We start from the raw sequence: 27829 nt of genomic DNA, 5'->3' as shown, positions 1-27829 counted from the left end.
AATGGGGGAAAGGAAAAAAACAAAAAGCAAAAAACCGAGTCTCTCTTAGTTTCCAATAGCTTTGCTCAAGACGCTGTGCGCTGCTGGAAATGAGCTGGGAGCTCCTACATTCTAAGCGCGCGCCCGGGCCTCCACCCGCCACCGACTCTTTGTTGGGGGTCCCGTCGGTGTGTGCCCTATTTTTTCCGTGTGGGGACCCGGGATTCACGCAGTCCGTGCAGGGGGCGAGGTGTGCCGTGGAAATGCGGTCCGTGGTCCCGTTCCCAAAACCAAGTTCGAATTACTCGCACCTGGCGCAGTCGCCGCTCCCGCCGCTTCCCGCTGGGGAGTGCACCTCCCCAGCGCAGCCGCTTCTCACAGCCACAGGTGCCTCTGATTCCCCGCCGAGATGGCTTAGGGCTGGAAGCTGTTCCTTCTCTCATGCCACCCCGGTCGGGATTTCGGCTACCCAGCAGTTATCTATGGAGTGGGTTTCTGTCTCCAAGTGCAGCCAAGCATTCTATACCTCTTCCCCAGAGACAGTTCTATGAGCGTGTTCTGACTCTGTCTCTTCCCTTTGTCTCTCGGGCACTGCGTGCTTGTGCCACGTTGGGCTGGGGATCTTACCTCCCCTGCCCGTCCTGGGCTGGCCCGTTTTCGGATCTCCCCCGTTCGCCCCCACTCACTCAGGTATCCTTGAGGTTCTATTCTTTCTGGAGTTCGTATTTTCTCCTTCCACTCTCGCAGATGAACGTAATATCCTTCTCAGTTCGATAAATGGTGCGGATGGAGTTTACAGAGCTCCCTTCTTCTCCACCATCTTGGCTCAATGATCTCTTCATTCTATCACCTCCCCAAGAAAGTTCAGCTCCTTAAATGGCATGACCCAGCCCTTTCTTTCCCCCCTGAGGTAACCATACTCAGCCCAGCTCCTGGCTATCTCTGCAGTTTCCCAAATAAGCCATGTTTTTTGTGCAAACCTTGGACACCCTTCTCCCACCAATTTGTAGCTAACTTCTACATCAGTTCCTCAGATAAGAAGTACTTTCTCACACTTGCTGAGCCTGCCGCATCCCAGGCTCCACAGCTCCCCCTACCCTTGTCCGCCCCAAGCTTTATTGAATGCCCACCTCCATGTTTGACAGCTCCCTATGCTTCCTTCTTTCTCAGAGCACTTAGAGCTTGGGATTATATTTGTTGGTTTCTCCCACCAGTGTGTGAGCAAACTGAAAGATGGGACTGCATCCTTTTATTCTTTATATTCCCATCTCTTAGCCCAATATTTAGAACCCAACGATGTCCCCTATATGTCTGTTGAATGAATATACAAAAGAACAAACAAGTATTAGATTAGAAGATGCTATTAAGGAGGCTAAGGTGGTAGGTTTTCACAGCCCATGTGTGCTGAACAGGTAACTTTGCCCTGTCCATGACTTCAGACTACCCTCTGCAAACCTGCCAACCAGAAACTCACTTCTGGGAAGAACAGTCTAAGTGCTGGTGACCAGAGGCAGCTGCCTGTGCTTCTGCAGAAAAGTGCACTTTGCTGTGTAGTTACACAGACACCTGCTGAGGCTGTCCTCAGAGAGAAACCCTGGCATTATGGCTTTGGTCCTGATGCTAAAGCCATAAGAGTGGGCAGATGCTCTCCAAAACCATCTACTCTAACTCTTTTAAGATGGCATCCAAGAGCAGAAAACAAGTAAGGGACAGGGCATAGACAGAAAAAGTCTCTTCCTTCCCTCCCAGCCATCTGGGAGTTGTCTGATTGTGCTGTATGTCACGTAGCTCACGTCACCCCACTCAACACTCAGCCTTCGGATGCCCAACACAAAGCAATTTCTGAGCAATTCTTCCGGTGAATGCCCCAGTCCTGTTGATCTCACAATTACATCTAGAAACACTTATCCATGAGACATTGCAGTGTACCGATCACTTGGCATTGCTTTCCTCTTAACTGGTAATCACTGCAGCTTGGGCTTTCACACGCACACACACACACACACACACACACACACACACACACACACACAAGGCTCTTTGTCAAGCCAGGCCCCAGTTATTGTACCAAAGGGAACAAACGCCTTCCAGTTTTGCTTTGGTCCTAAAATTTCTGCCCTGGGAAGAATCATTAGAATGATCTATGATGGGTCAAAGGTGAGTTTCTGATGATATTAGATGGCATGACATCTAGAGAGCTAGGGATGCTTTAAATCTGTCCTGACAATCTCCCAAGAATGTCTGAAACCACAGTATACATGCAAGGAACATAGAGCGGGAATCAGTGCATTCCTTTTTAAAAAATATTTTTTTAATGTTTACTGATTTTTGTGAGAATGACAGACAGAGTGCAAGTTGGGGAGGGGCAGAGAGAGGGTGAGAAATGGAATCTGAAACAGGCTCCAAGCTCTGAGCTGTCAGCACAGAGCCTGATGCAGGGCTGGAAACTTCAAACCATAAGGTTATGACCTGAGCCAAAGTCGGACGCTCCACCAACTGAGCCACCCAGGGGACCCTCCGTGCATTCTTTATAATCAGCTAATCCAAGGCCTAACAACCCCCAAAGATGACCTTAATGGGAAAAACGGGGACACAAGGCTTAAACTCAAGGATAAATAGCATCTCTTATTCCCACTCTTTCCCAGGCCATCCAATCTAAATCTTGGGACTGGTCCACTCAAGACATACCTACTGGGAAAGATGGGGAAGGAAAGAGGGAGGGAGGAAGAGACCGAGACACTCAGTCTAGTCACTAGAGCATAGGATCTAGGCAGAGAAAGCAGACGGCTGGGCCCCTTGGGGGCACAGTGTGGCTTACCAATTCCATCGCGGCCTCTCTAAGAGGAAAATGTACCAGAGAAAGAGTGACGTTCAAATCCAGCTGTTCCTCAGTCTCATCTGACGAGATCTGGTAAGATACTGAGCTTTTCCTACTCCCTAATATTTTGATTCAGTTCATCTGCCGCAGATCCCAGGAATCTAGATTTTAATGAAGTCCCCATTTGGGAACAATTAGTGAGCCTCTGCCTCCTCTCATCTGGTGAAAAGGAATAACGATTTAATCAAGGACTAGTGATATGAGGCAAAACTCTGGCAATATTGAGAGCTAGAGAAGATGAAGAGGAGTGGTTTTGTGGTTGTCTTCTCCAAACCCCCCCAAGAAAATCCTAGTCGCTGCACGATGCTTGTATGTCTTTCATTAATGCCACAGACTATGACAAATCTAGAAAAATCAGGTGGCTTTGCAATTTGTCAACAGTAAGGCAAGTGTACCCAGCAACTATGCATCTGCTATGCATTCGGTGAGCTGCTCCACCATCCAGCCCAGTGTGGGGGCTCGGGGGACTAAATACAACTACCTATGCTGGGGACAGTCTGGGAGTTTTATCCCATAAACTTTGGATACTGCTTAAATCCACATTGTCTTAAGTTGATTTCATTCCCATTTTCTGACTTAAAAAGAATGAATCCCCTTTTTTTTTTTAATGACAGTCTTTCAGATGTTTAAAAACTTCTCCAGGGCAAATTCATCTCAATTCACTATATTTATTTTTGGTAGATCTACCTTTAAAGCAACTAATGTGTTTGAGACTTTTTAAAGTATCACTAACTTTAATGTTAACAAATATTAAATAGTCAACATCATCAAGATGAAGAAACCTGTATAACATTGTTTATTTACTTATTCTGAAGTTTGGTTCTATTTTAGATGTGTATTTGTATAAGGCTTGGGGGAAGATGTTCTGTTTGGGACACATTGGATATTAGCAAAAAATTGGGAGTTCTGGCTCCTTTAAGGAGCTAAGTTGATTAAGGAAAAAGAACATTTTTTTATTTTATTAAAAAATTGTTTAATGTTTATTATTTTTGAGAATGAGCAGGGGAGGAGCAGAGAGAGAGGGAGACACAGAAACAGAAGCAGGCTCCAGGCTCTGACCGGTCAGCACAGAGCCCGACATGGGGCTTGAACCCACAAACCCACAAACTGTGAGATCATGACCTGAGCTGAAGTCAGATGCTTAACCAACTGAGCCACCCAGGTGCCCCAGGGGAAAAAGAACTATTTAACACATAAGGTAGGAGCGAGCTGAAGACCAAGAACATTTTGTGCTGATCTTCTCAAGTGAGAAAGTCAGGCGATGAGACAAGAGTGGAGAAAGGAAGGTTGCGGCAGAGACCAGGTGGAGAAAGGCCTGGAAGTCAGGACATGATCACAGTGCTCCCAAAGCAACAGGGAGATGGAGAAGTGCTCCTTGCATGTGTCCCCTGAAACATAACTGTAACCTCCAGAAATCTGCAGAGTCGAGAACTCCATCAGGCTCAAAGACATGCTCGAGATGAAAGTTAAGAGCTTTTCTACAGCTATTTAAGAAAATCACTTTGGAGTTTAAACATGTTTAATTTGAACATAGAACTTTCTGAGGTAACTTTAACCTTTGGGGCTTTATATGCTTATAAGATAAATACAAACATCAATTAATCCTTTGCTGTATGGATAGATATAGACCCTGAAAACTGTAGATCTGGGTTACATTCCATTGAGTCAAGCGTACGGTGTGCTTGACTTGGGGTCTCAACATGTGAGTTCACGTGTGTGATCTTCCTGAGTGCAGTTTCTTTGTCTTGAAGATAACAATCCATTTGATTGATAACAATCTGCCTCCCTCTCCAAGTTTCTTGCAAGAATCAAATAGAAATAAAACACACTTCATCAAGTATATGTTTTACAGAAATACATTGGTACTCTGCGGTACAAACCTGCCTGAAGGAGGAGGTCCCCTTGTTCTAAACCACCTTGAATGGGAGTGAACCTTGACGGTGGCAAGTTGGATGGCTCCTGTGCTAGGAGTTAACACATCTACTGGATCCCAGTGACCTCTTCCTAGCACAGGATGCTTAACAGATGATTCGTGACAGGAGTCTTAGATGACCAGAATGTTCAGTGAGGATATTACACCACCTTCCCTGTGTGGCATTATGCTGTCCACTTGCTCTGACCCCCCAGCTGACTCCAAGCGGCCCTCTGCTCACACCTGTAGTGCACTGGGACCGCCACCAGGAGGCACCGTAGTAAGACGTGAGGTCCCTACCCAGACTCCTCATAACTGCACTCCAGTGACCCTGAACATCACTGTGTTTACAGAGCACCAGAACCACTTTTCCTTACACAGTACGCTCTTCCTTTTGTCTGCTCTATCCACTCCTTCAGTCCAGAAATCTCCAGTGGGATCTCTGCTTCTTGGCTTGCCTGCTAAGTATTAAAATTTGCCCCGAAGCTAAGCTCTTCAAGATACAGGATTTAAGCTTCTCTTTTAGCTAATTAGATATTGTTCTACAAATTGGGCTGTTCTCTCTGAAAGATGAGCAGCAATTTGTCTCCCCTGCCCTTTCCTCAAACTTAAACTGAACTGTAAAACACAACCCTTTGATTTAGTCCAATGAGATTATTTTGCTGGAGGAGGAGAGGTCCATCTTGCTAACGCTGAGCTAGTCTGGGCATTCCTTCATGCTGGTGTGAGGATGGTAGAAGGTTTTGCCTTCTGCCTCTCATCCTTTTGTTGTTGTTGTTTTTCCATTTTTAAATGTTTATTTATTTTTGAGAGAGAGAGAGAGACAGAGCATAAGCAAAGGAGGGGCAGGCGAGAGCGAGACACAGAATTCAAAGCAAGATCCAGGCTCCGAGCTGTCAGCACAGAGCCTGACACGGGGCTCAAACCCACAAACCATGAGATCATGACCTGAGCCGGTCAGACACTCAACTGACTGAGCCACCAGGCCCCAACCTCTCATCCTTTTGAAAAGTGGGACCTACAGTGATTTCTTGTGGCCCACGCATCTGTAATCATCACCTGAGTAACCTCAATGGCTACATTAACACATGTTCACCCTTGGGAAGGTATTTTTATTATCCTCATTTTACTGACAAGAAAAGTGGTGCCCAGGGAAGTCAGGCCATCTGCCTAAAGCCAGACAAATAGGTAAGTCAAAGAACGAGGCTATGAATCCAGATCTTTGGTCTTCAGATCCCATAAAATTATATATTGTTTGATAAATCCAGCATCAGTTAAAGGGGAGAATGCAGGATGAAGCGGGGTTCCCACACACTGTTTGAGATCCAGCAAGGATTTCTTACAGCTCTTGATGAAGTGCCATGAGCCCCCCCACCCCGGTCCCCAACAACCTTCTGTAGTCCAAGGGGCCACTATGCATAGTAGGAGAAAGGACTTTTTCTGGAACTTGCCTCTTTTCTTATGCAGGGGGCCGGGTGTTTCCTCATCCTCAAGACTGTGCCCAGCATTTGATGAATGGAGACACTCTGAGTGGGGTCTACACCATCTTCCTCAACGGAGAGCTAAGCCGGAAGTTACAGGTGTACTGCGATATGACCACCGACGGGGGTGGCTGGATTGTAAGTGCACGTGGTTGTTCTCCACATACACACACACCCTTGGTGTCTCATCCATATGACTCGGTGCCTCTGGGTCCAAATTTCACCATCCTCTGGCCATTCTTCATCCACCCTTCACCTGTCCGTCTTGCGGCTCTTCATTGCCTCTGGGCCCTTGCTCACCAGCCCAGTCATAGGTTTGGCCAAGCACTGGGAGGAGGAAGCATATTGAGGCCTGCAGTGACCTGGCCCAGTGTAGGAGCCTCAGGAATACAGTTCTGGGGTGCCAGGGAAAGGCAGTAGTGGTCTGCTAGACCCAAGGGTCTCATCTGCTGTAGGCGGCAGCAGTAATAAAGGAATGGAAGGGGTGGCTTCTCTGTACCAAGAGGGTCCTCTGCAGGAGTGGGGGAGCCTCACTGGGGAGGTCATTCGGAAGAGTAAACGGGGAAGCAGATGAGGGGCAGAGCCTAGTTAGCCATCTCTGGTTACAAAGGCCACTGCTGCCCCACCCTTCCCTCGCCTCCCTGGGTCTTCTCCAGAGCTGTCAGAGCTGTCAAGAAGCACCAGTGGTCAGGAAAAGACAGACACCCTCCTTTTGCATCTAACACAGTAATACCAAGAGAAGAAAAAGGACAGCCTCACAGATGTCCCCACCTATCAGTGCAGCTCACTGTATGGATGGGAAAGGTCCCACAACCTGGCCCTAAAGCAGCCCAGCGTTAGCTCAGTCCTCGCGTGCACACAGCACCCCGCCCCCCGCCTCTCTCCTCCACCTTCTGCTGCCAACACACAGCACCAGGGTTTTCTTGGTGCAGAATGGATAGTTTTTTAATGGAGTTAAATGGTGGCTGTGTTCATAAGCTACTCTTGGGAGACATTTTCTTTTATGTTTCTGACATATTTGTGCCTCCTTCTTAAAGAATAATTGGAAATTGAAGCTGAGGCTGATGCATTGGAGGTTAAATGAAATTAGCACTTAAACAGCTCGGAAAGTGAATGATATATTAGTTGCTTTGCCTGCAACAGAATGATGACAGTTACTAGCTGATTTGAAGTTGGTCCCGTTCTTTGGGCACAAAATGCTTTTCTCTACACTCGGCCGCAAAAAGATTAATTTGAGAGCCAAGCCCATTTCCCTTGCCTATTTGGGAGCTTGATATAAATCCTCAGTCCCTTCTACATCGCAGGGGTGCAAATTAGTGTCAACATCACACCCTGGCCTATTCATCAGGGGCCTCTGCACTCAGGAGAAGAGCTCTGAGCATCTCCTACAAGATACTGAGCAAACACCGGGCTCTGCACTGCAGTGCTCCTTTCTGAGAGTTTCTGTAATGGCAGATACAACACTCGGTTACAGCAATTTTACTCCTGAGAGTTTCTCTTCTGTAGCATCACTTCATTTTTCCTCCCTTTCTCCCTCCCAGGTGTTCCAGAGGCGGCAGAATGGCCAAACTGATTTTTTCCGGAAATGGGCTGAGTACCGTGTTGGCTTCGGGAACCTGGAGGATGAGTTTTGGCTGGGTAATCCTCCTTTGTGCTTTCCCTAGGAGCCCTGCTCTGGCTTTTCGTCCATCTCTCTCTCCTTTGTGTGTCCGTCTGGGATTATCGGAAACGCCATGGCTGTTGAGAAGCTGACAGCTCGTGAATTGCTTTCAGTACCTCTTGCTCTGTTTGGCTCCACTATTGATCTGTTTTTATCTTACTGTGGTGTTTTCCTCTTTGCTCTGTCTCTTCCCATCCTCATTAATAGTCTCTTATGCTGATTGATCTTGACACGAGGCAACGACAAAGGAAGTAAGCTGCCTGGTGGGGGAGGGGCAGGGGACACAGTGAGCCCACTGGTCACCTCTCAGAAGCCAGGTGCTGGCCGGACCAGCCTGCAGGTCGGGAGAGAAATGAGGCGGCCACCCTGCTCTGGCTCCCGGGAGGAATGCAATCACCTGACTTGGCGAGGGAAGGGAAAACATGAAAGTGGCATTGGAGGTGACCTGCAATCTCCCAGAGGTCTGACACAAGCAGAAGGTGTAGATTGAGAGCTGAACCTGTCTGTGAAGGTGAATCTGCACCCCATCCACTCAGGTAGCAGCGGCGCCAATCCCGGAAAGTGGCGAATCTATTACCTGCATCCCCATCGTGGCTAGATTTTCACTGTGATGTGCACGGGGAGGCAGGGGGACAGGCAAACAACCGACTCCCATAGTCGTTGTCTTCTTTCTCTGTCCCCACCACTGTTTCATCCAGGCCTCAAGGTCTTACTCCTGGATGCTCACATGACAGTCCTCCACCTGACCTCCCTGCTTCTCCATCATCCACATGGCCGTCTTCCTCACACCCAGAATCTGAGCAGCGGTTAACCTCATTTGTAAGCCCTTCCAATGCCTCCTCATCACCATCAGGTGAAAGCCAAACCCCCTAGCTAAGGTGCAAGGCCCTCTCTAGTCTACCTCCAGAGACTGCTCTCTGCCACTAAGCACCCCACTCCTTTCCCCACCCCCATCCCCATCCACATACCACACTCAACATCCACAGTCACCAGTGCTTCGTCTGCAAGGAACATTCTCCCAGCCAACCATGCCCTCCCCTATACAGCTTGGTGTGCATCTGTGTATATTCAAAGACCCAGCTGAACTCCTCCTACCATAGACCCTATTGTGTCCAATGTTCTCACCCTTCACCTGTGGGAGAATTGGCCACTCTCTCTTCTGTGTCCCCAAAGCACAGTATCCATTTTTCTTTCTGCCTCTCTTGCTGATACTGTGTAAACTTTTTTCAGGACTAGGACCACATCATAGTCCTCTTTTAATCCCATTGCCTGTTATGGTGCTTGACAGAGTAGGTACTTGATGTATAGGTATCAATCAGTCAATCAATGATAAGAATTTATTGAGTACCTATTAGATGCCCAGATCTATGTTTGCTGACATAGGTAATAAATCTACAGGGTAAGAACATTGAGAGAGAAGCCAAGTGAATAGGAAGTATTTTTAACTTCTAGAAACTTCCATGCAGCCTGGGAGGCAAGTGCAATGCACACAAATCCAAGGGCTCAGCAGACAGGGCTCCTGTTCCCCAGACCTCAGCCATGGTATACTGCATCCACAATTCTTGCATTATCTGTGAAGTAGCTGGACTACTACACATTTAAACTCCCTCTGTATCGCTTGCTTTATTTAGTTAAACCTACTGTTTGGGGGAAGAAACTTAATAGCATTGCCCAAAATGGCAAGCTAGTTATCATGTGCCAAAATAAAAAGGAGCCTTAAAAATTAATACAACAGAAGTTAGAAGGGGACGGGGACTGCAGTGTGTTTCGCATTAAAATGACAACCTTAGTGTTGGATAACGGAGCCTATAATGCCAAAATCGGTTACAGCCATGAAAATGTGTCGGTAATTCCTAACTATCAATTCAGATCAAAAACAGCATGTCTCAAAACCTTTACTGCTAACCAGATAGATGAAATAAAGGACCCTTCTGGACTCTTTTATATTCTTCCTTTTCAGAAGGGCTATTTGGTGAATTGGGATGTTCAAAGACAAGTTTGGGATTACCTTTTTGGAAAAGAAATGTATCAGGTTGATTTTTTAGATACCAATATTATTATCACAGAACCATATTTTAACTTCACTTCAATTCAAGAATCAATGAATGAAATCCTATTTGAAGAATATCAATTCCAAGCAGTCTTAAGAGTAAATGCTGGTGCTCTCAGTGCACATAGGTATTTTCGAGATAATCCTTCCGAATTATGCTGTATCATTGTAGATAGCGGATATTCCTTTACACATATAGTTCCTTACTGTAGAAGTAAAAAGAAGAAAGAAGCAATTATTCGGATAAATGTGGGAGGAAAACTCCTAACCAATCATCTGAAGAAGATTATATCTTACAGGCAGCTACATGTTATGGATGAAACACACGTGATTAATCAAGTGAAAGAAGATGTATGCTATGTGTCTCAAGATTTTTATAGAGATATGGATATTGCAAAGTTGAAAGGAGAAGAAAATACGGTAATGATAGACTATGTGTTGCCTGACTTCAGTACGATTAAAAAGGGCTTTTGTAAGCCAAGGGAAGAAATGGTGTTAAGCGGAAAATACAAATCTGGGGAACAAATTCTTCGTCTGGCCAATGAGAGATTTGCTGTTCCAGAAATACTCTTTAATCCGTCTGATATAGGCATTCAAGAAATGGGTATTCCAGAAGCTATTGTCTACTCAATTCAGAACTTACCTGAAGAAATGCAGCCACATTTTTTTAAGAACATCGTTTTGACAGGAGGAAATTCCCTTTTCCCGGGATTTAGAGATCGGGTATACTCAGAAGTTCGATGTCTCACTCCAACAGATTATGATGTTTCAGTTGTGCTGCCTGAAAACCCTATTACTTACACCTGGGAAGGTGGAAAATTGATATCAGAGAATGATGATTTTGAAGATATGGTAGTAACAAGAGAAGATTATGAAGAAAATGGACATAGCGTCTGTGAAGAGAAATTTGATATTTAAGCAACATTCTGAATTAAAGTTTTGACTAGCTGTGAAAAAAAAATTAATACAACAAAAAGGAAACAATACTCATATTAATAAATGACAGTTAAATTCAGGGTCCTCGAGCCTGATGTCACTGGGGGTGGTACAAACAAAGATTAGAAAGTGTCTAGGGGCTCACCAGCAAGCATTAAGACCAAACGGAGACTGGAAGTCAAGGTTAGGATTAGAGTTAAGGTCCCTCCTTCACCTATTAAGAAAGCAACTGAATTTGGAAATACCTTTCTCGCTATATGTTTAAGATTATTCAGTCATCTCTATTCCCAAAGTATTTTTCATATGGTGAGAAATGCCATCCCACACTGAGAAACAATGTAAACCTACCAAGTACCAAGTACTTGGAGTACGAGGAGTAGGCCACAGATATTCAGGGGAAGGGTAAGCTGTGTGGCAGAGGTGCCAAGGGATGAGTGAGAAGAATGCAGGAGGGAAGGGAACAAGAAAAGAGGTAAGGAAGGGATTCTTTTGACCAGCACAAATGCATTAGTAAAGAAACCATCCACTCAGAGGAAAGGTGCAGGTCAGGAAAAAAAGAAAATGAGGTTAGGTGGGTTGAATGAAGGCACATCATGGTACCTAAAGCCAGGAAGAAAATTCTTAACATAGTGCCATAAGTAATAGGGTGCCAGTGAGAGCTCTTGAACAAAGGCATGGCTTGGTGATATATAGTTTGACAGCAATACTCAGGTTTGGGGGTAACTATGACCCATGGTTTATATCGTAAGTTGGGTTCCCTAGAAGCAGAGCCAGAGACAAGGAGCCTTGCTCAAGTGAGTTATTGGGTGAGTGCTCTCAGGAGCAGGGGAATGGAGGATGCAAGACAGAGCAGAGGAAAATATGCAAAACTGTGGTTTTGGTGGGAGACAATCTTCGGTCTCAGCCTCAGGTGAACATGGGTGCTGGAGCATGAATTGCTCCTCACAATTGGTCTCCACTAGGGCAAGGGGGCTGGCCTTTTGTACCCCCCCCCATATCAGGCATTAATGAAGTTCTGCTTCAAGGCTTAGGGGAGCGAGAATGTAGCTGTCAGGGGGAGGTGACTCCTGTTGTGGTCAAGAGCAATTATCCAAGAAGAAAGCAGTTGTGACTTGTTACCAGCCAAGACATTGAGCCACTGGAGGATAGGTCTACCATCTACTGAGGGCATCTGGGCGGGCACCCCCAGGATCCACTACATCCACACAAACACGAGCCTCGGGTAGGCTGTAGGTCAGCGCCCTGGCTAATACTCTACTTAAACCTTTAAATCTCAAAGAGAATGGGGAAGCAGAAAGATATAGGTGGCCCACAGCCAGTCATTTCCCATGTGGATTTCAACCTCCTCTTCCACAGAGAGATTAGCCTAAGCAATCTCTAAATTCCCTTCCATCCCCTCGATTCTTTCATTCTCGTGATGGCATGTGTACTCCGATAGATATCAAATATGACAGCCAAGCAAGAGGACGTCAGCTCAGTAGGCAGATAGAAATCAGGAGGACTCAGACATCACCAGCAATGCAAGCTGAGTGGCTCAAAGTCTGGACAATTAGGTCAAAACCAGAGCACAGCCATCCAGGGCAAGCAGACAAGGGAATATATAGGAGAAAACATCGCGATGGAGAATACGGGCTCACTGAGGTTCGCACCTTAAGAGAATCTATTAGACCAAGGCCTGGGAAGCCTAGAGCCCAAAGAGAAGCAGATGGGGGAACATAACCACCCAGAAACCAGTGCAGAGGGGGCAATGCAAGCTGTAGCAGGTAGATTAGACAGAAAGGAACTGTGGTCAGGGGGCAGATGGCTATATCCCCTAAGCTGGCTAGGGGAGCCCAGGAGAGCTGGAAGCTGAGAAATGGAAGGGCAGGGTAATGCAAGGTAACAGAACCCCTTTTGCAGGCTACCGGGCGACCATAGGGTGTCTGGCTCTCCTGGACCCCTAGTGCTGGTCATGAAGTCCTCTGATCAGTATCTCTACCTCTGGTTTCCTATCACTCACACCAAAGGATTCACGCCCATGTAATTAATGACTCTTGTCATTTTTACCCAACAACACAGTTTGGAGTGGAAGGTGGAAGGGGACGAAGCCAGGAGTCCTGAGGCTCAAGGTTTGTCTGTAACTGGCTCAAGATTGGGTGTGAGGACCCCTGAGCTGACCTGTGGTGGAACCCCATAAGCAGACCAGGGCTTGTCTTTTTGCAGGAAAAAATTTCTGAGTCTGGCCAAGGTCTGTTCAATAAATGACCTGAGAAGGTCTGAGGGATCCCCCTCCTCCTCTACAACATCCGTTCTGAGGCCACAGTCCCGTTTTCCCTCCCCTTTCCAAAGCCATGGGCTCCGGGCCCCCTACATGCTCTGCTCTTCTCCCCAGGGCTGGACAACATACACAGGATCACATTCCAGGGCCGCTATGAGCTGCGCGTGGACATGCGCGACGGCCAGGAGGCCGCCTTCGCCTACTACGACAAGTTCTCTGTGGAGGACAGCAGAAACCTATTCAAACTGCGCCTGGGAGTCTACAACGGCACCGCAGGTACCCAGGTCCCGAGGAGACAGACCCCAGGGCGGTGCGCCCCGCTGTCCAGGCCTGAGCCGCCCAAGCAGAGGCAGCACCGACAGGGTGTGTGAAGTTCTTGCAAGCCACAGGAGGGCCGGGGCAGAGGGCCAGGAGTCCTAAGTGGTGGTCCCAGCTGTCCAAGAGCCACTCAGGTGACCTGAAATCAATTTCCAAGGACTTCAGTTTCCTCATCTGGAAAATCATAATAATGATGCCTGCCCTACTTCACAGAGCAGTCAGGGAAAAAACATGATCTATGCAGTGAAAGTACTTTTAAAATTAAAAAAAAAAAAGTGCCATATAAGGACAAAGGATTGTTTTTCTTGTCCAGATTATTCAATATGGGCTTTTATCCAATAAGAGCATAAACAGCTATTGTCTGGCTAGAATATCCCCCTGTGATGACATCTAGGTAAACCATCTTGCAACTAATAGAAGTAAAACAGATCCCTCCATGTTCGGAGATGATTCCCCCCACCCCCCCATCAGCAGTCATGCCTTCTAGAATAAATCTCACTGGCCACATTTCTTTTCATTCCTCTGCGAGAACCAAGTACATGGTCACGTTTCCTATATAGATTTTTATGACATCTCTACTAAGTAGAACAACCATTTCTATTAGCTCTGTTGCATTAATGGTTTTATCAGAACATAATACCCAGTCTCCTTCTTAGGCTTTGCCAATCTGTTTCCTGGATTCTATTAAAACACATTTCATGAAACCTGTTTGGCCAAATATTGTACTGTTTGGTACACGGAGTTACTGGTCCTTTCATTAACTCCAAGCTTAGGGCTCAATGTTAGTGTATAATTTTAGCAGCATGTTTATGTCTCTTGGAATTAAGAAGATCAGCAAGGTGTTGCCCTTCCAATTACTGCATCTGTCCAATTATTTCTCTTCTCAGCCAGGACCTGTTACTCCAAAGGAATACATGCTTTGTTATTGTTCATATTGGAGATGATTCCGATGGCAGTCAGTTGGATCTGCCTGAAGTGCCCCTAACAAAAATTCCAATTTGTCACACTTTGGGCATAAAATAGCCATTGAAGTGGTCTATTAGCCAAGATATCAGACTAAAGCAATTCAAAGAAACCTGATACCATCCACTCCCTAAGATTTGAATTGGACCGGCAGAAAAGCAGTTCTTATTCTCCCCACAGGAAGGAAAGCAGCCCCTCCCCATTGCTCCCATGCCCCACCTTTCTCCCCTTCTTACCTGTTCCAGGCCTCTGCCTCTCTCTGCCTCCCTTCGGCCCAGCCACTGCTGCATTTACTGCAGCTCTGTCATGCTACCAGACCCCTTGGAGGGCAGGACTGTTGTGCCGCATTGTACTGTCATGTCTCACGGGCAAAGCCTGCCAGCAAATTGGCCAATCATCAAAAATTAATTACAGTTTGAGGCCTCCCTACAAATATTCAGTTCAACTTCCTCAAAAGATGAAAACCTGCGCTTACGTAGTCTGCCCCCTTCTCTGGGCAACTCTACTCAAATGGTTGCTTTGTCTAGACCAGAGGTCTCCAGAGGGGAAGAGGTCATCCTATCTTTCTGGCATTTACCATTGCCCAATTCCCCTGGCCTTTATCTTGACTCGTTGTTCACTTTATTGGACCTCTTGGCAATACTCCATCCCATGGCTTCCAATCTAAGTCCAGCCCCTTCTCCTATCCCCATTTCTCAAGGCTATACAAACCCAAGTCTCTAATCAGGACTCTAACTAGATTATAACTGAAAACTTCAAATCAAGTTACCAATAAGAGACTGTTGAGCAACCCCTAGATGTTCATTGTACAAGTTATGGTGACTCAAAAGAAGCATAAGACATGACCTCTGCAAGAACTGAACATCTATTTCTTTTAAAAGATCCACAGGAGGCACCAGCTCTTGATCTCAAGGTTGTAAGTTAGAGCCCCATGTTGGGTATAAACATTGCTGAAGTAAATAACTAAAAAAATTTTTTTAATTTAAAAAACTTAAAAAGAACTGCAAAGGAAATGGTACTGCTTCCAGCTTACTAGGTGCTCATTGGCCTAAGAAGGAGCAATATCTGGGTAGGATCCCAGTGGTGAGGGAAACAGTCCAGAGAATGCAAACCTTGGAAGAGAAGGCATGGAAGGAGTTGTTACGGAAGGGCAGGCATGAAGGTCCTTGTTGCCCAAGACAGGTGTGAGTTGAGAAGAAATAGAAAGAAGGTTGGTAGAGTAGGGTGGAGCTGGAGCCTGAAGGGCCTTAGAAAAGGGTGCTGTCTTACGATGGTGAGCAGTGGAGAGTCATGGTAGGTCCTGAGACTTTTGGATTTGGGGGATTGTAGGAAGATCAATGTGACAGCCATAAAGCAGATGAAGTAAATCTGAGTGCAGAATAGACAGCACCTGGCATGAGTTGCTGCATGATTATTGGTAGGAGATAATAGGAGACTTGACTAATGTCAGGAATTAAGAGAAAGGTATAAATCTGAACAGTGGTTTGAGAGAGAAAAACCAAGATTCAGACAATGTACTGAATATATGAGGTGGGTATAAGGCAGAGGTGGGAAGAGGAGCTAGATATGGAGAGGAGACAAAGACCAGTGGTGCGGTCTATCCCAGGCACCGACAGGTGACCCCGGAGTGGAAAGTGGAGAGAATTGTTTTCGGACAGCAGTGAGGGCAGATTCTAGATTACAGAGGGGCAAGCAGGAGATGAGAAGATGAGGTGGGCAGAGACAACAGAGTTGAACTGATGGCAAAGAAAGGGTCACTAGATAAATAGGATTAATCCAAGAATTTTAATTTTGTTGATGTTTTATTTTGAGAGAGAGAGAGAGAGAGAGAGAGAGAGAGAGAGAGAGAGAGAGAGAGAGAAAGAGAGTGTGCATGTGCATGGATGGGAGAGGGGCAGAGACAGAGAGGAGGATAGGGAATCCCAAGCAGGCTCCATGCCGTCATTCAGGGCTCCAGCTCATGAACTGTGAGATCATGACATGAGCCAAAATCAACCATCAAATGCTTAACTGACTGAGCCACCCAGGTGCCCCCTAAGAATTTTTAAAGGTAAAGGATATGAATATGATTTAGTATTGAAGGAGTTGACAACTATATATATATGCAAAAACTGAAAAAAGAAGAAACATTTTTGCCTTTCTCTGGACTTAGAAGAAATGGGAAAGAATGAATTTCAGGTAATAGGATTAGCTCTCTCAATGGACACAAAGCCTGATCCCCTGTAGACTGGGAGGAGAAGATGAAAAGGATGGATAGAGACAGGATGTGTTGAGTTGGTGACCCAACTGACCTGAGAGTAACAGATTTCCTCACTGAATAAAGACCATCCCCCAAGAGCTAATCTGTGGTGGGAAGTAGTCAAGGCACTGAGTGGTCACCATGTGTGTGGACTCAGATGCCACAGATGGCCCAGAACTATTGTCTCTCCCAGCTTAAAGTGAGCTCAGAAGCATCTACAATAATGTTCATTCAATAACATGAGCCCCTTCATAACATCTCCAACCATAAATTCCACCAAAAGTTCAGCCAATAGTTCTAGATTAATTACAGTTTGATCCCTTGGCTCAATTACTCAATTCATAGGCGTCATCTGCACATCTCAATAAGACAATACCCAGCCTCTGTTTGCCTCTAAGACTAGAGATCTTACCCCATCTCCAAGCAGTCTGTCCCATATGTGAACAACTCCAGTACGTAGGTAATGTTTTCTCCTATAATAAGCCAAAATATGCCTTCTCTCAGTCTCCACTTACTGATCCTCATATTCCCCCCCCCATTTATTTTATTTATTTGTTTTTCACTTAGTAGCCCATGCGATATTTGGAGATAGTGATCACAGCCCTCATCTCTCATTCATGCCTGCTTTTCCCCAAGACACAGCCCTGGTTTTCCCAAACACCTCTTTGCCATGGCTAAGATTTTCTCATCATGCTTTCTCTTATGGAGAGGAACTCTAGCTTGCTGAGACCCCTCTTTACATGTGGCATCAAGTTCTAAATGTGGAGTTTTGGGTGTGGGTTGACCAGGCCTAATAAACCATGGAGAAAGCCATGCCATGAATAAATGGTGTAACCCAGATTGGCCACATCACCATACCTCATCACTGTCTCCTGTGAAGACAAGGGAGTCCAGGGCAGGCCTAGAAGAAACAGACAGAGGTGATGAGGTGAACTGACCTCAGAGGTGGTCACAGCTCTTAGCAGAAGGTCAGAAGAATGAGGAAATGAATTGCAGAGAGCAGCGTGGAAAGTTGCTGACCTGGGGTGGGGGAAAAGGGGAGGAAGAGTTCAGTACAGCCAGGCTATGGAAATGAGTGGAAATGGGGGGAGGAGGTAAATGGATAGTCACTTAGTGGAAGCTAGGTTTGTTGGGAGTGGGTCAAATGTCCAGAAAATGCTGACAAAAGAGATAACTTTACAAAAACATCTTTTTTACAGGGGACTCCCTCAGCTATCACCAGGGACGCCCTTTCTCCACAGAGGACAGAGACAATGATGTCGCAGTTACCAACTGTGCCATGTCATACAAGGGGGCCTGGTGGTACAAGAACTGCCACCGGACCAACCTCAATGGGAAATACGGAGAGTCCAGGCACAGTCAGGTAGGTGAGGCTCTGCCCCAGAGCTGTGGAACCCACGGTCCTTAAGCTTTATGTTCTAAATGTACAACCTGGTCTTACATTTCCCTTTATTAAAAAATAAAAAGTCTTGAGAAAGGAATATCATGAAGAGGGAGGTAATGAAGGCCCTTCAACAATGGCAGGACAAAGTAGAAGCCAGTGGAGAGAAAGAAAAGCACCTGGACTCAGGAGCTAGAACACCCAGGCAAGCCCTTGACAACCAGTTACGTTCCATTTCGTTTCCTCATCTAAATGTTGGGATTCCCAACAATCCCATGGAGAGCTTATCAATTTTAAGGACAGCTTATAGGCTCAACTTCATCTTAAGAAGGGCCCCAGGAAAGGAGAGATCAGAAAACCAGTGTCAACTGGACTATCTCTCCCCATTAGAGATGACAAGTCCACACGCTGGGCAGAGTGATGGGATGACTAACAGGACCAACAGGGACTTTCCCAGTTTTAGCACCGAAAGGCCAGCAGTGAGGGAAACCCCTTAGCCCTGCGCAAACCAACATGGTGGTCACCATAGGTGGGAACCACCTGGCTCTCCCAGTAGGGTGAGCAATCAGACACAATTGTTCTCTTCAAAATGCTTGTATGCTATTGGGATTTTGAAATTCAACACTGATAACTGGTGCATGTAAACCCTGAAAGCCAAACCATGAAAGCTGACAGAAAGAAATGACCTGAAGAACAGCCCCAATGAACACCCAGGCCACAGTCATGTTTAGAAAGAAAAGCTGGAAAGAGACTCTGCTCCTTTGACCTTATCGGGGAGCTGCAGCAAAGCTTCGCATTAATGGAAAATGGCTAAATCCACATGGTGGCTTCCCCGCTCCTTTTTCAAGCTGGGTTTCCCTCTGGGGGGAGGCGAAGACCTGACTTGCTTGTCTTTCTCCTTCCCAGGGGATCAACTGGTACCATTGGAAAGGCCACGAGTTCTCCATCCCTTTTGTGGAAATGAAGATGCGCCCCTACAACCACCGCCTCACAGCAGGGAGGAAACGGCGGTCCCTGCAGTTCTGAGCAGCGGGCGGCCGCGGGCCAACTGACCTTTTCTGTCATCTGTTTGTATTTTATAATATGGAACAAGGGGTGGGGGGTACGAGTAATGTGCTTTGCAACATGTTAAGGGTGTTTGAGGAAGCAGGCCGCCGCTGCGTGTGGTTTCTGCTGCCCCGGGCCCGGCCCTGGGCCTCCATTCTCCCTCCCAGCCAGTCATCCTTCACCTTCCCCTCTGCCCACCGAGGAGGGAAAGTGTGACATTGGAAGACCAATTTAAAGACAAGTTAGATTGCTAAGGCAAAGGGCCTTCTTTACCTGCCTTCCTAGGAGTTGTCCTTCACTCCCGGGTGTTTGTGCTCTGGTCGTGGCCTTGGATGGCCGGGTATCTCACACCAGCCCACGGAAGAAGCCACCGCAAAAGAGCTCTGCCAGCAGCTCCCCGTAAGAGGAGGTAGATGAATCTCACCGCATCCCAATAGCCCAAGGCCTTTTCAATGGGCCAGAGATTCTCGTCTTCTGACACTCTTATGTGCCAAGTGTCCTACTCCCTTCTAAGATCGGTGGCCTCTTTTCCAGCCCCAATCAGTCCTGTGCCTACTGCCCTCTGACACTTAGACCCCACGGCCCCACAAGCCCAGCCACTGTTTGTTCTAGACTCTGGTTCCCAAGGCATTGCCCACACCTGGCCCTGGGCTGCCAGGGTCTTAAGTCACTGCCCCCTGTTTCAAGTCAGACAGACAGCAATTTTTTTTGCAGGTGAAAGGGGGAGATGGTTGAGGATTTAGTGCTTTGGGGTCACACAGTGAGGAAGAGGCAAAAGAAGTAGAAATCAAGGCATCTGCCATTTGAGATTGCAGGTCCCGTGGGAAACACAGATCCTATCTAGCTCTGTTTTCTTATTTCTGGCCCTATTTGTCATGGATTTTTTTTTTTCTGAATTGCAAACGGAAGGCCTCATTTCCATCTTCAGCCAGGCTCAACCTTAATGTGGGCGGCTTAATAAGGATCAGAAGAAGAAGTTATAGGACCAGCCAGCCATTCCCCTGACTGGTAATTCCTGGAAAAAGGTGAAATTCAAGGGGAGTGGGGTTGTTTTGGTTTCTTTCTCTTTTTTGGTCCTGTGGGAAATAGGAATGACCTCTTTAATGAGTTGACATTATGAGAAGCCTCTCTCCATCTTCTTTTATTATTCTGCCTTTGAGAGGAAAAATGAAAAGTGCCAGAGGAAATTACATCTGGAAATCCAAAGGTGAAGAGGGGAGGACTGGGGGCCCACCTCCCATTTTATGAGATGTGCTTCTCTTCACTCCCATGATTTGATTTTTAAGCCCAAGAGAGATGGAGGCTCAAGAAATCATGACCCCTCAACTTCTCCAAATCAAATGTCAGCCACTGCCGTCCCTGTAGCATCCGCCAAAATCCACGCCCAGCACCCCCACCCCCGCTGCCTTCCCCCTTTCCTCTTCTTTTCCTCAAGACCCCAGCTCTGTTTCCTGCAGTGCCCACATTCAGCCAAACTAGGGCATCTTGTTCCTCTCCCAACCGGTTGCTGGAAGAGCCTGAGAGTTAGCATCTTGCTAATGGAAACAACTACATTGTCACCAAGCTCTGATCACCAGGAGAGGACAGCCCCTCGGGCTGCTGATCACGCTCCTGGTGCTGTGAGGATGAAGTCAGCTGCCACCAGCCGCTGGTACCTCCCTGAGCAGGCCTCTGAGGCCTCACGAGCTGCTCCGTGTGCATGTGACCGACAAACCCGGTGCTGAGAAATGGGAGTCCCAGGGCCGTTTCTCAGTTCAGCATGGGTTTTGAAAAGAACTAGGGGGAGGAGGAAGAAAGAGAATCGTTTCCAGAAACCCACAAATTAAATGAGATTCAGCTAGAGAGTGGGGACACCAGTGATAGTTGGGAGCTCACCAAAAGGAAGCTGGGAGCTGAGGTAGAGGCCCATCTCTGCAATTTTGTTGGCTCTGTGATAGGTATCAGGGAGGTTGTTTTCTCTCTCTGGGCCTCAGTTTCCTCTCCTGTTGAATCAAAGCTTGGACTAGAATGGTTACTAACTTCCCTTTTGGTTTTGATGTCAGTAATGCTAGTTTCTGATCTGAAAATTTAAGTAAAACTGGGCCTTGATGAGAGAGCACAATTAAGTAGTGAAAATTCATCAGAAATCCTTTTATTAGAAAGAAGGAAGGAAGGAAGGAAGGAAGGAAGGAAGGAAGGAAGGAAGGAAGGAAGGAAGGAATATTGGTTGGTTTAGAAGTCATAAATAAAAAACACACACAGGAAAAAAACTTGACAGAAGAGGTAATGCCAAGTAAGAGGCTGAGCTCATTTTGTACATAAAAGCAGAGCCCAGGGCCTGGGTGGTGCCCGAACAGCCTACCTCATCCAGGGAACTGAAACAAAGAGCTTGCGAGTCCTTGTGTGGTCAATTCAGGTGAAAGCGAAGAAGTATCAGTGGAAACCAAAAGATGCCTTTCATTACAACCATTTTACCCTATGGAACATTTTTATAAATAGTATCAGCAGCATTGCCTGAATTCATTTCAGAAACTTTTAAAGCAAGAAAGGGACTTCAAAGATTAGCTTGTCCAACCTCCTGTAAAAGGATGTATAGATTCCTTTTATTAAGTTGAGTGATTTTCTCACGAGCTGTCACCATTTTCAAGAGACACTGTGCCCTGTTCTCTCCCCAAGATCCATGGTCAACTAAACTCAAAGCTTCTTAACTTTACTCACTGATTCTTGCTTATCTCTTTCCTCCACACTTACGTTCTTCCTAAGGGTGGATCCAATAAGCAATACTCACAAGGCGCTCACCTAGGCACACCAGTTTCCCTCAAAGGACTCTCAAGGAATAGAATTGGACCCTGCCCAGAGGCTATTTAACTGCAGGATTATGATTTAATCCCACTCCTAATTATAGGCACCTGAAACAGACTCACTGCCTAGATCCAAGATCCAGACAGTTTTTCCTTTTCGCATTTCCCCATCAGATAAAGATAGTTCCCGGCAGAGTAACTCCCATGCTTCAGGATTCTTTCTGGAAGGTCAAGGAGGTGAGTTTAAAATGAGGGGCAGGGGCAGTGGGAGGAAGGGGGGGTAGAAAACGAATCTGTGGGAAACTCCTGCCTTCTCACTGGATTTAACTGGAGGAGGGAGACTTGCTAAGTGTGGCCACAAGGTGGCGATCACCACCCCCAGCCACAACCTATGAAACGTGGGCGTTGAGGACAGCAAGCTTTGGGGTTTCCAGGAGAACCCACACCAAACCAAGATTCAAGAAACCTCAAAACTGATTTTCACAGGAGATTGAATTGTAAAAGAAGAAGAGGAACAAAAATGTCAGCAAGGAAGTGCAGAGCAAACTTCCACAAATAGTTAAACCCACATACCTAGCCCTTCACCGACTGGTTCCCCCACTCAGCAGCTTGTGAACGGGTAGGACACCTCCCACCCTCTTCCCTGGAAACCAGCCAGCTCTATGCACACTGAACACTGTTATTTCAAAGTCAACCCTAAAAAACCAAGGTTGCCACCAATGAGCTCAATGCCAAACCAAACAACCCTCATTCCATTTGTAATTTGAAAATCCCATCTCAGAACAGAGCCATAGATTTCACAGGACACTAGGTCATTATGGAATCTTTTTCAAAGCGCTCATTTAAAAGCATCAGTCGAGAAAGGGCTTATGAGTTCCTCTTTGTCTTTTCCTCTGGAGAAAAAATGGAACCTGGCATCTCAGATGCCCCAAGCTGAGGAAGCTCTAAAGTAGACTCGCCAGTGACCCAGACTTGCACGTATTCCTAGGGCATGAAAACATTTTTCTTCTGTTTCTTTTAACCTCCCCCTGAAATTTTGGCTCAGATAGAACCGCTTACTCAGGGTACGTGCTTGCTTTCTATCATCAGACCCCCAGTCAATCTAATTCCCACTTCCATTTCTTTCCCTCCAAAGGGGGCTCTCTATTTGCATCTCACTGTCTATTCCTAAAACTTTGAAAAGGAAAGATTCAAACCTCAGTTTTGTTTCAATAATCCCACGGAAGATGGAATAATTTGTTCACTTGCTTCAAACAGGCCAAGGCTGTGGGACCTCAGGGGCCTGGGGCAGGAGTGGTGACGTTTGGGAGTCTGCCTCTTCCACAAAGCTCCAGATGCCAGGAAGCAGCCAACTCAGCTCCACCCAAACCTCCCTGGGTGGTCTGTCTTTCTCCAGGTGACAATGACAGAGTTTCTGTACTCAGGAAAGGCAACACACAGGGCTTGCTTCGGGCTATGCCTGTAGCCTCAATCTGGCTATACCTCTGGGTCTTTTGGCCACATTCCTAAACATCTTTGACTAAATGTTTCCCCAAACCTTTGTCTCTTCCATAACCCCACCCCAGTTGAGTCTCCCTGAACTGTAATCCAGCATTTCGGTACTACGAGCCAAATGAGAATTCACAGACCAAATGAAACCTCCAAAAGCAAGTAGGGGGAAAGCTCTAGAGTGCTGGACATGGGCGCGTTGTGTACATTCAGGTTCAGTTTGAAAGAAGGCCTCTGGTTCATCCTAATAGTAGCCATGTTAGATTTGCTGGTGTCCAGTCTGTGTTCCTCAAGCCTTGAGAAATGGCTGGGAAGAAGAAAACATAAAATATAGAACACAAAATAAAACTAAAATAAAATAGAAGCAGATGGATGGTTAGAGACTAAAAGCAAGCCTCCTAGGGATGTACCACAGTCGAAGGACAGAAAGCAAGTGTGAGGGGCCCTGCCTTCAGTTCCGGTCTCATCTCCCACCAGAGCGCCTGTCAGTTCACCCATTGCACCTGAGGAGAAGCTAAGGCACCAGAGGCCTTTTTGCTGCAGAAAATGAGAGGAGAGGGGCTCCTTTTGCTTGCTCAACCAGTCCTACCTGGACCTCACTTTTCTTTCACGGCACCCACAGCCTGATTTGTCATCTCTAGCATTTCTGATTCATGTTTCAAGGTCACCCCTTGCCTGAAGCATGACTTCATTGCACCTGCAGTACTTCATTGTCCAAATGTCCTTGGCAAACCTCACAGTCTTTGGACAGTGTTGCATTTTTTTCCAAACCGGAAATCCTCACTCCCTCCCAAGCTTAATAAGGCTGTTGCCGAGTATCCAAATAACACAGCTCTTGTTCCTCAGACCAGCTCTGCCCCCTCTGTTGACTTGACAAAACAGCTTCTCATTGTCGACTGTGAGGCTGGGCTGATGTTAAATTTCCAGTTCGGAAACATGTAACCCTTTTTGGTCTCACCAAATCAGTTCTTACAGGTCCTGGCATTGGCTTATTGGCACTAGGGGTTCATGGGAGACAGAGGAAGCATTCCAGGAGCCTGGGAACACCTAAGCCACAGAGAGGGTTTGGGTCCAGATGTACGGCCAGGAGGCAAATGCTCAGATGGGAACTATTGTTTTCTTCCCATTCCTGGTTTAGGACCCTCAGGGATGCTCTGTAACATCGCACCATTGGACGCTAATGTGCTCAACACCATCTCCAAAAGGCAAACATTGGGAACATACCTTCAGAGCTAGAGAGGACTAGAGGTCATCTAACCTGACCCTCTCATTTCGTCCTTCTGGAAACAGAGGCTCAGAAAGGTTAGGCAACTTGCCCAAGTTCACCCAGCTAATTAGTAACAGAGCTGAGATCCTAATTGGCAAAGGCCTTGTAATATTTCTCTTCCCAAGCAAAGACGACGAGAAATGGCATTTACTGCACCCCTACTACTTTCCAGGTACTATGCTAGGAACTTTACATATATTACTTCATTAAATCCTCACCACAACCCCAGTTCAAGTTTAATCATTTTATAGATGAGGAAGTGGAGGCACAGAAAGGTTTGGTAACATGCCCAGAGTCACACAGCCCCTAAGGAGAGCTATAATCAGAATCCCTCTAATTCTAATTGTTTTTGCTCCCTCAGAAGGCTGCCTCCCCTTCTACTTCTTTAGCCCCATGGCTGCCATCTTGGATTTATTCATGTTTGTACAAAGGGGCTTCTGATGCCACTTCCCTCAGTCTTTTAAGAAAAGAGAATTCTTGCATTGTTTTTGCCACATCCTCCAGGTGACCTTGAGATTACATCAGGTGGAAGAAGCATCCCGACAGCTTTTCTCTTTTCTTTTTTTTTCTCTTTTTTTTAAATTGGGAAGTAAGAAAAAGATTTACAGCAAGTTGGTAGCAGACAAAAAAGAACAGGACACAAGCACTATTTCACCCAATGGCTGCTCCTTTGGAAATGTAGTGGCCTCTTTCCCACCCAACGTTAGAAGAGTAGAACATTCCAGAATCATTCTTCTCAAGCTGGGTAGACAAGAGAGGCAAGACTGGGAAGAATAAACATGGCACATATTTCCCGGGCCATCAGTTTCACTCCAGAATTTGAGAGGAAAGGAGTTACATTATTAATATATTGAAACCAATACAGACAGTATCAAATGCAGAAATCCCATAAATTTTTAGGCTCAAATCAGCAGGCTACAGACTGATTTGAGCTCTTTCTTCCCAGATGTTCAGGGGTACAGGATGCCCCTGTAGGGCACCAGTGAAAGCTTTGGGGACTGAGGCTCGTGAAAGGCAGAAGACTAATGTTACTTATTACCCTCTTCCCACTTGCTCTCACCTCTCTAGTGTGTGGGGTGGTGTGTTGGGGGGGGGGTCTCAGAGGACAGTTAGGTACTAACTCAACTTTCTTTGCCATATTAAGGACTTTAGAAGGAAATTAGTACTTGGTAAGTAGTATTTTTGGCTGCCAGGCCAAAACTCCAGAAATGAATGCCTTCCTCTTAATGGAATGCCACTTATGTGTAAAGGAATAGATTTCCCCAAGAGAGAGCTCTGCATTATCTGGTCCCACAAACTTGAGGTTCAGTCTAGACGAGTTACTGTTAACACCACCAACCCCTCCTTCCTATCCCTCACACACACACACAACCATCCGGTCATTCCACCCTCGGTTACATTCCAGGCCCATAGGACCCCCCCCTCCCCAGGTACCCTGAGCAAGTCACTGTGACTTTGAGGGAGCTGTTATCTTGGGCCGGGGCAGCTGAAACCCACCCTGGTGGTCTCTAGATCATTGTTCTGAGAAACCATAAACACCAAGTCCTCCAGTGCCCTTGAATTTGAGTTTGTCGTCTTAACCTTTAACAGCCTTTTCAGGTAAAAAATAACAACGACCAATTTACTGACTTTGCAGCTACTTCGTGCTTGGAAAAAGCATTTTCTTCAAAGAAAGACTGGAAGGAAGAAAGGGGAAAAAAAAGAAAAATGGAGTACATACTCCTCAGTCGATGTACACTTTAATGAACTAAAATAATAATAAAAACAGAGGAAGGGAGAGGAGACACCACCTTGCCCCATCTTTCCCGGCACTGTAGCTCAAAGACTGGAATCTCCACTTGTTAACCATTGTTAACTAGTATTTTTAGTCCTGATTGCTTTTAGCCTCTGTATAGTTCCTTTTTTAAACACATTTTCTATGAGTCAATAAAAGATCCTGAAGGAGTGGTGTGCATCTTCTGAGTCCTGTGGGGAGTTATGAAGGCATGCCTTTCTTAATGACTGGCTTGCCTTCCCTTTTGCTCTGGGCCTCCTCCCCTTGGCGTTTACCCACCACTACTACCAAAATGTCTTCTCTGTGTCACCCTGTTGTGTTGACTGCTTTCATCCCTAAATGTCCTCCACCTCTACCTTTGCCCTTTGCCTTCCTTGATCCTATGGTCTCGTTGTACAAAGGGGTTTCCCTACCCTACTCTTCCCACCATCTACCCTTCTTCTCTCTGCCTCTCTGTCTCTATCTCTTCCTCCCCTACCTCCATCCAGTCCTAATTCTTCATCTCACCAGTTGCTTTTACCCTCAGAAAAGGTCTCTGACAAGTGGTAGCCTTTGCTGGATGCCCCAGCATCATCCAGACTGGTCTGTTCTATGGTTTGGAGCCATTGATCAGCCACAAAGATGGACCTGCTGTCCAGTGCCCTCAACCCTGGAGCACCCAGGGGTAGCCAGATCTCCAAAGCTCTAGTGCCACCTATGGGCACTGGTGGAGAATATTTAATTGTCCTAACTTGCGCAGCCTGTCTGCCCTTATTAGCTGAATCTCCAGCTCCTGTGACCACCTGCCTCTTAGGTTTGGTCACCTGAGAAAACGATCTCCCTTTCCCTCCCTTGAAAATGAGCCCGGTGCACATTGTGAGATCAACAGTCACTTCCAGGTAATACAGGTAACACCCAGCCAGGTAACAGTCTTGAAGAGTAGGGGCATGAGGAAAATTTCCAGCGGGCTCAGTTCCACAAGAACACAAAGCAGAAGTGTAGAGACAATAGTTAACAGAGGGCAGCTGGGGCCCTGAACCCAGACAGCCCTCTCCCCTGCACAAAGACCACATGGAGGTGGTCCATCTGGTTGTGTCTTATGACAAGAGGAATTACCCAATGGGGACAGGTGAGGAGGAAACAGCAGGAATAAGAGTCAGAGGGCATTCCTCCTAGTATTTTTTAGGCTCCAGCAGGCTTTTTCCCAACCCTGGGCCGTGAAATCCCAACTTCAGCTACATGACGGTCTCCTGCTGACGTCCCTCCCAGCAGCGGGATGGGGCTTTCATAGCCTGTTTCCTGTGGCTCATTTCCTCTTCCTCCACCATTTCCTAAAATACAGGTTTCTGTGGTAGCATCAAGAGAGGCCATGTAAAAACAGTCACATTTCCTGGTCCTATTTTAAGTAAGCCACCCCAGAAACCCACACCTGAGGAGTGA

General features: G+C 46.5%; 1 protein-coding gene and 1 pseudogene across 1 annotated transcript in view; both read left to right on the top strand.

The window, feature by feature from the left end:
- Window positions 1–26580, top strand: part of TNR (tenascin R) — a 92297-nt gene extending 65717 nt beyond the window's left edge. The window contains exons 17-21 of the mRNA XM_029935119.1: window positions 6237–6388; window positions 7792–7888; window positions 13268–13429; window positions 17873–18036; window positions 18961–26580. Of these exons, the coding sequence (XP_029790979.1) occupies window positions 6237–6388; window positions 7792–7888; window positions 13268–13429; window positions 17873–18036; window positions 18961–19080 (695 nt within the window). The 3' untranslated portion in view covers window positions 19081–26580. The remainder of the gene's footprint in view (window positions 1–6236; window positions 6389–7791; window positions 7889–13267; window positions 13430–17872; window positions 18037–18960) is intronic.
- Window positions 9663–10921, top strand: LOC115288100 (annotated as a pseudogene).
- Window positions 26581–27829: the final 1249 nt, after the last annotated feature.

The sequence above is a fragment of the Suricata suricatta genome, chromosome 3 (genome assembly GCF_006229205.1).
Source record: "Suricata suricatta isolate VVHF042 chromosome 3, meerkat_22Aug2017_6uvM2_HiC, whole genome shotgun sequence".
NCBI lineage: Eukaryota > Metazoa > Chordata > Mammalia > Carnivora > Herpestidae > Suricata > Suricata suricatta.
Note: the sequence above shows the minus strand (reverse complement) of the source record. Positions and strands in the feature narration are given on the sequence as shown.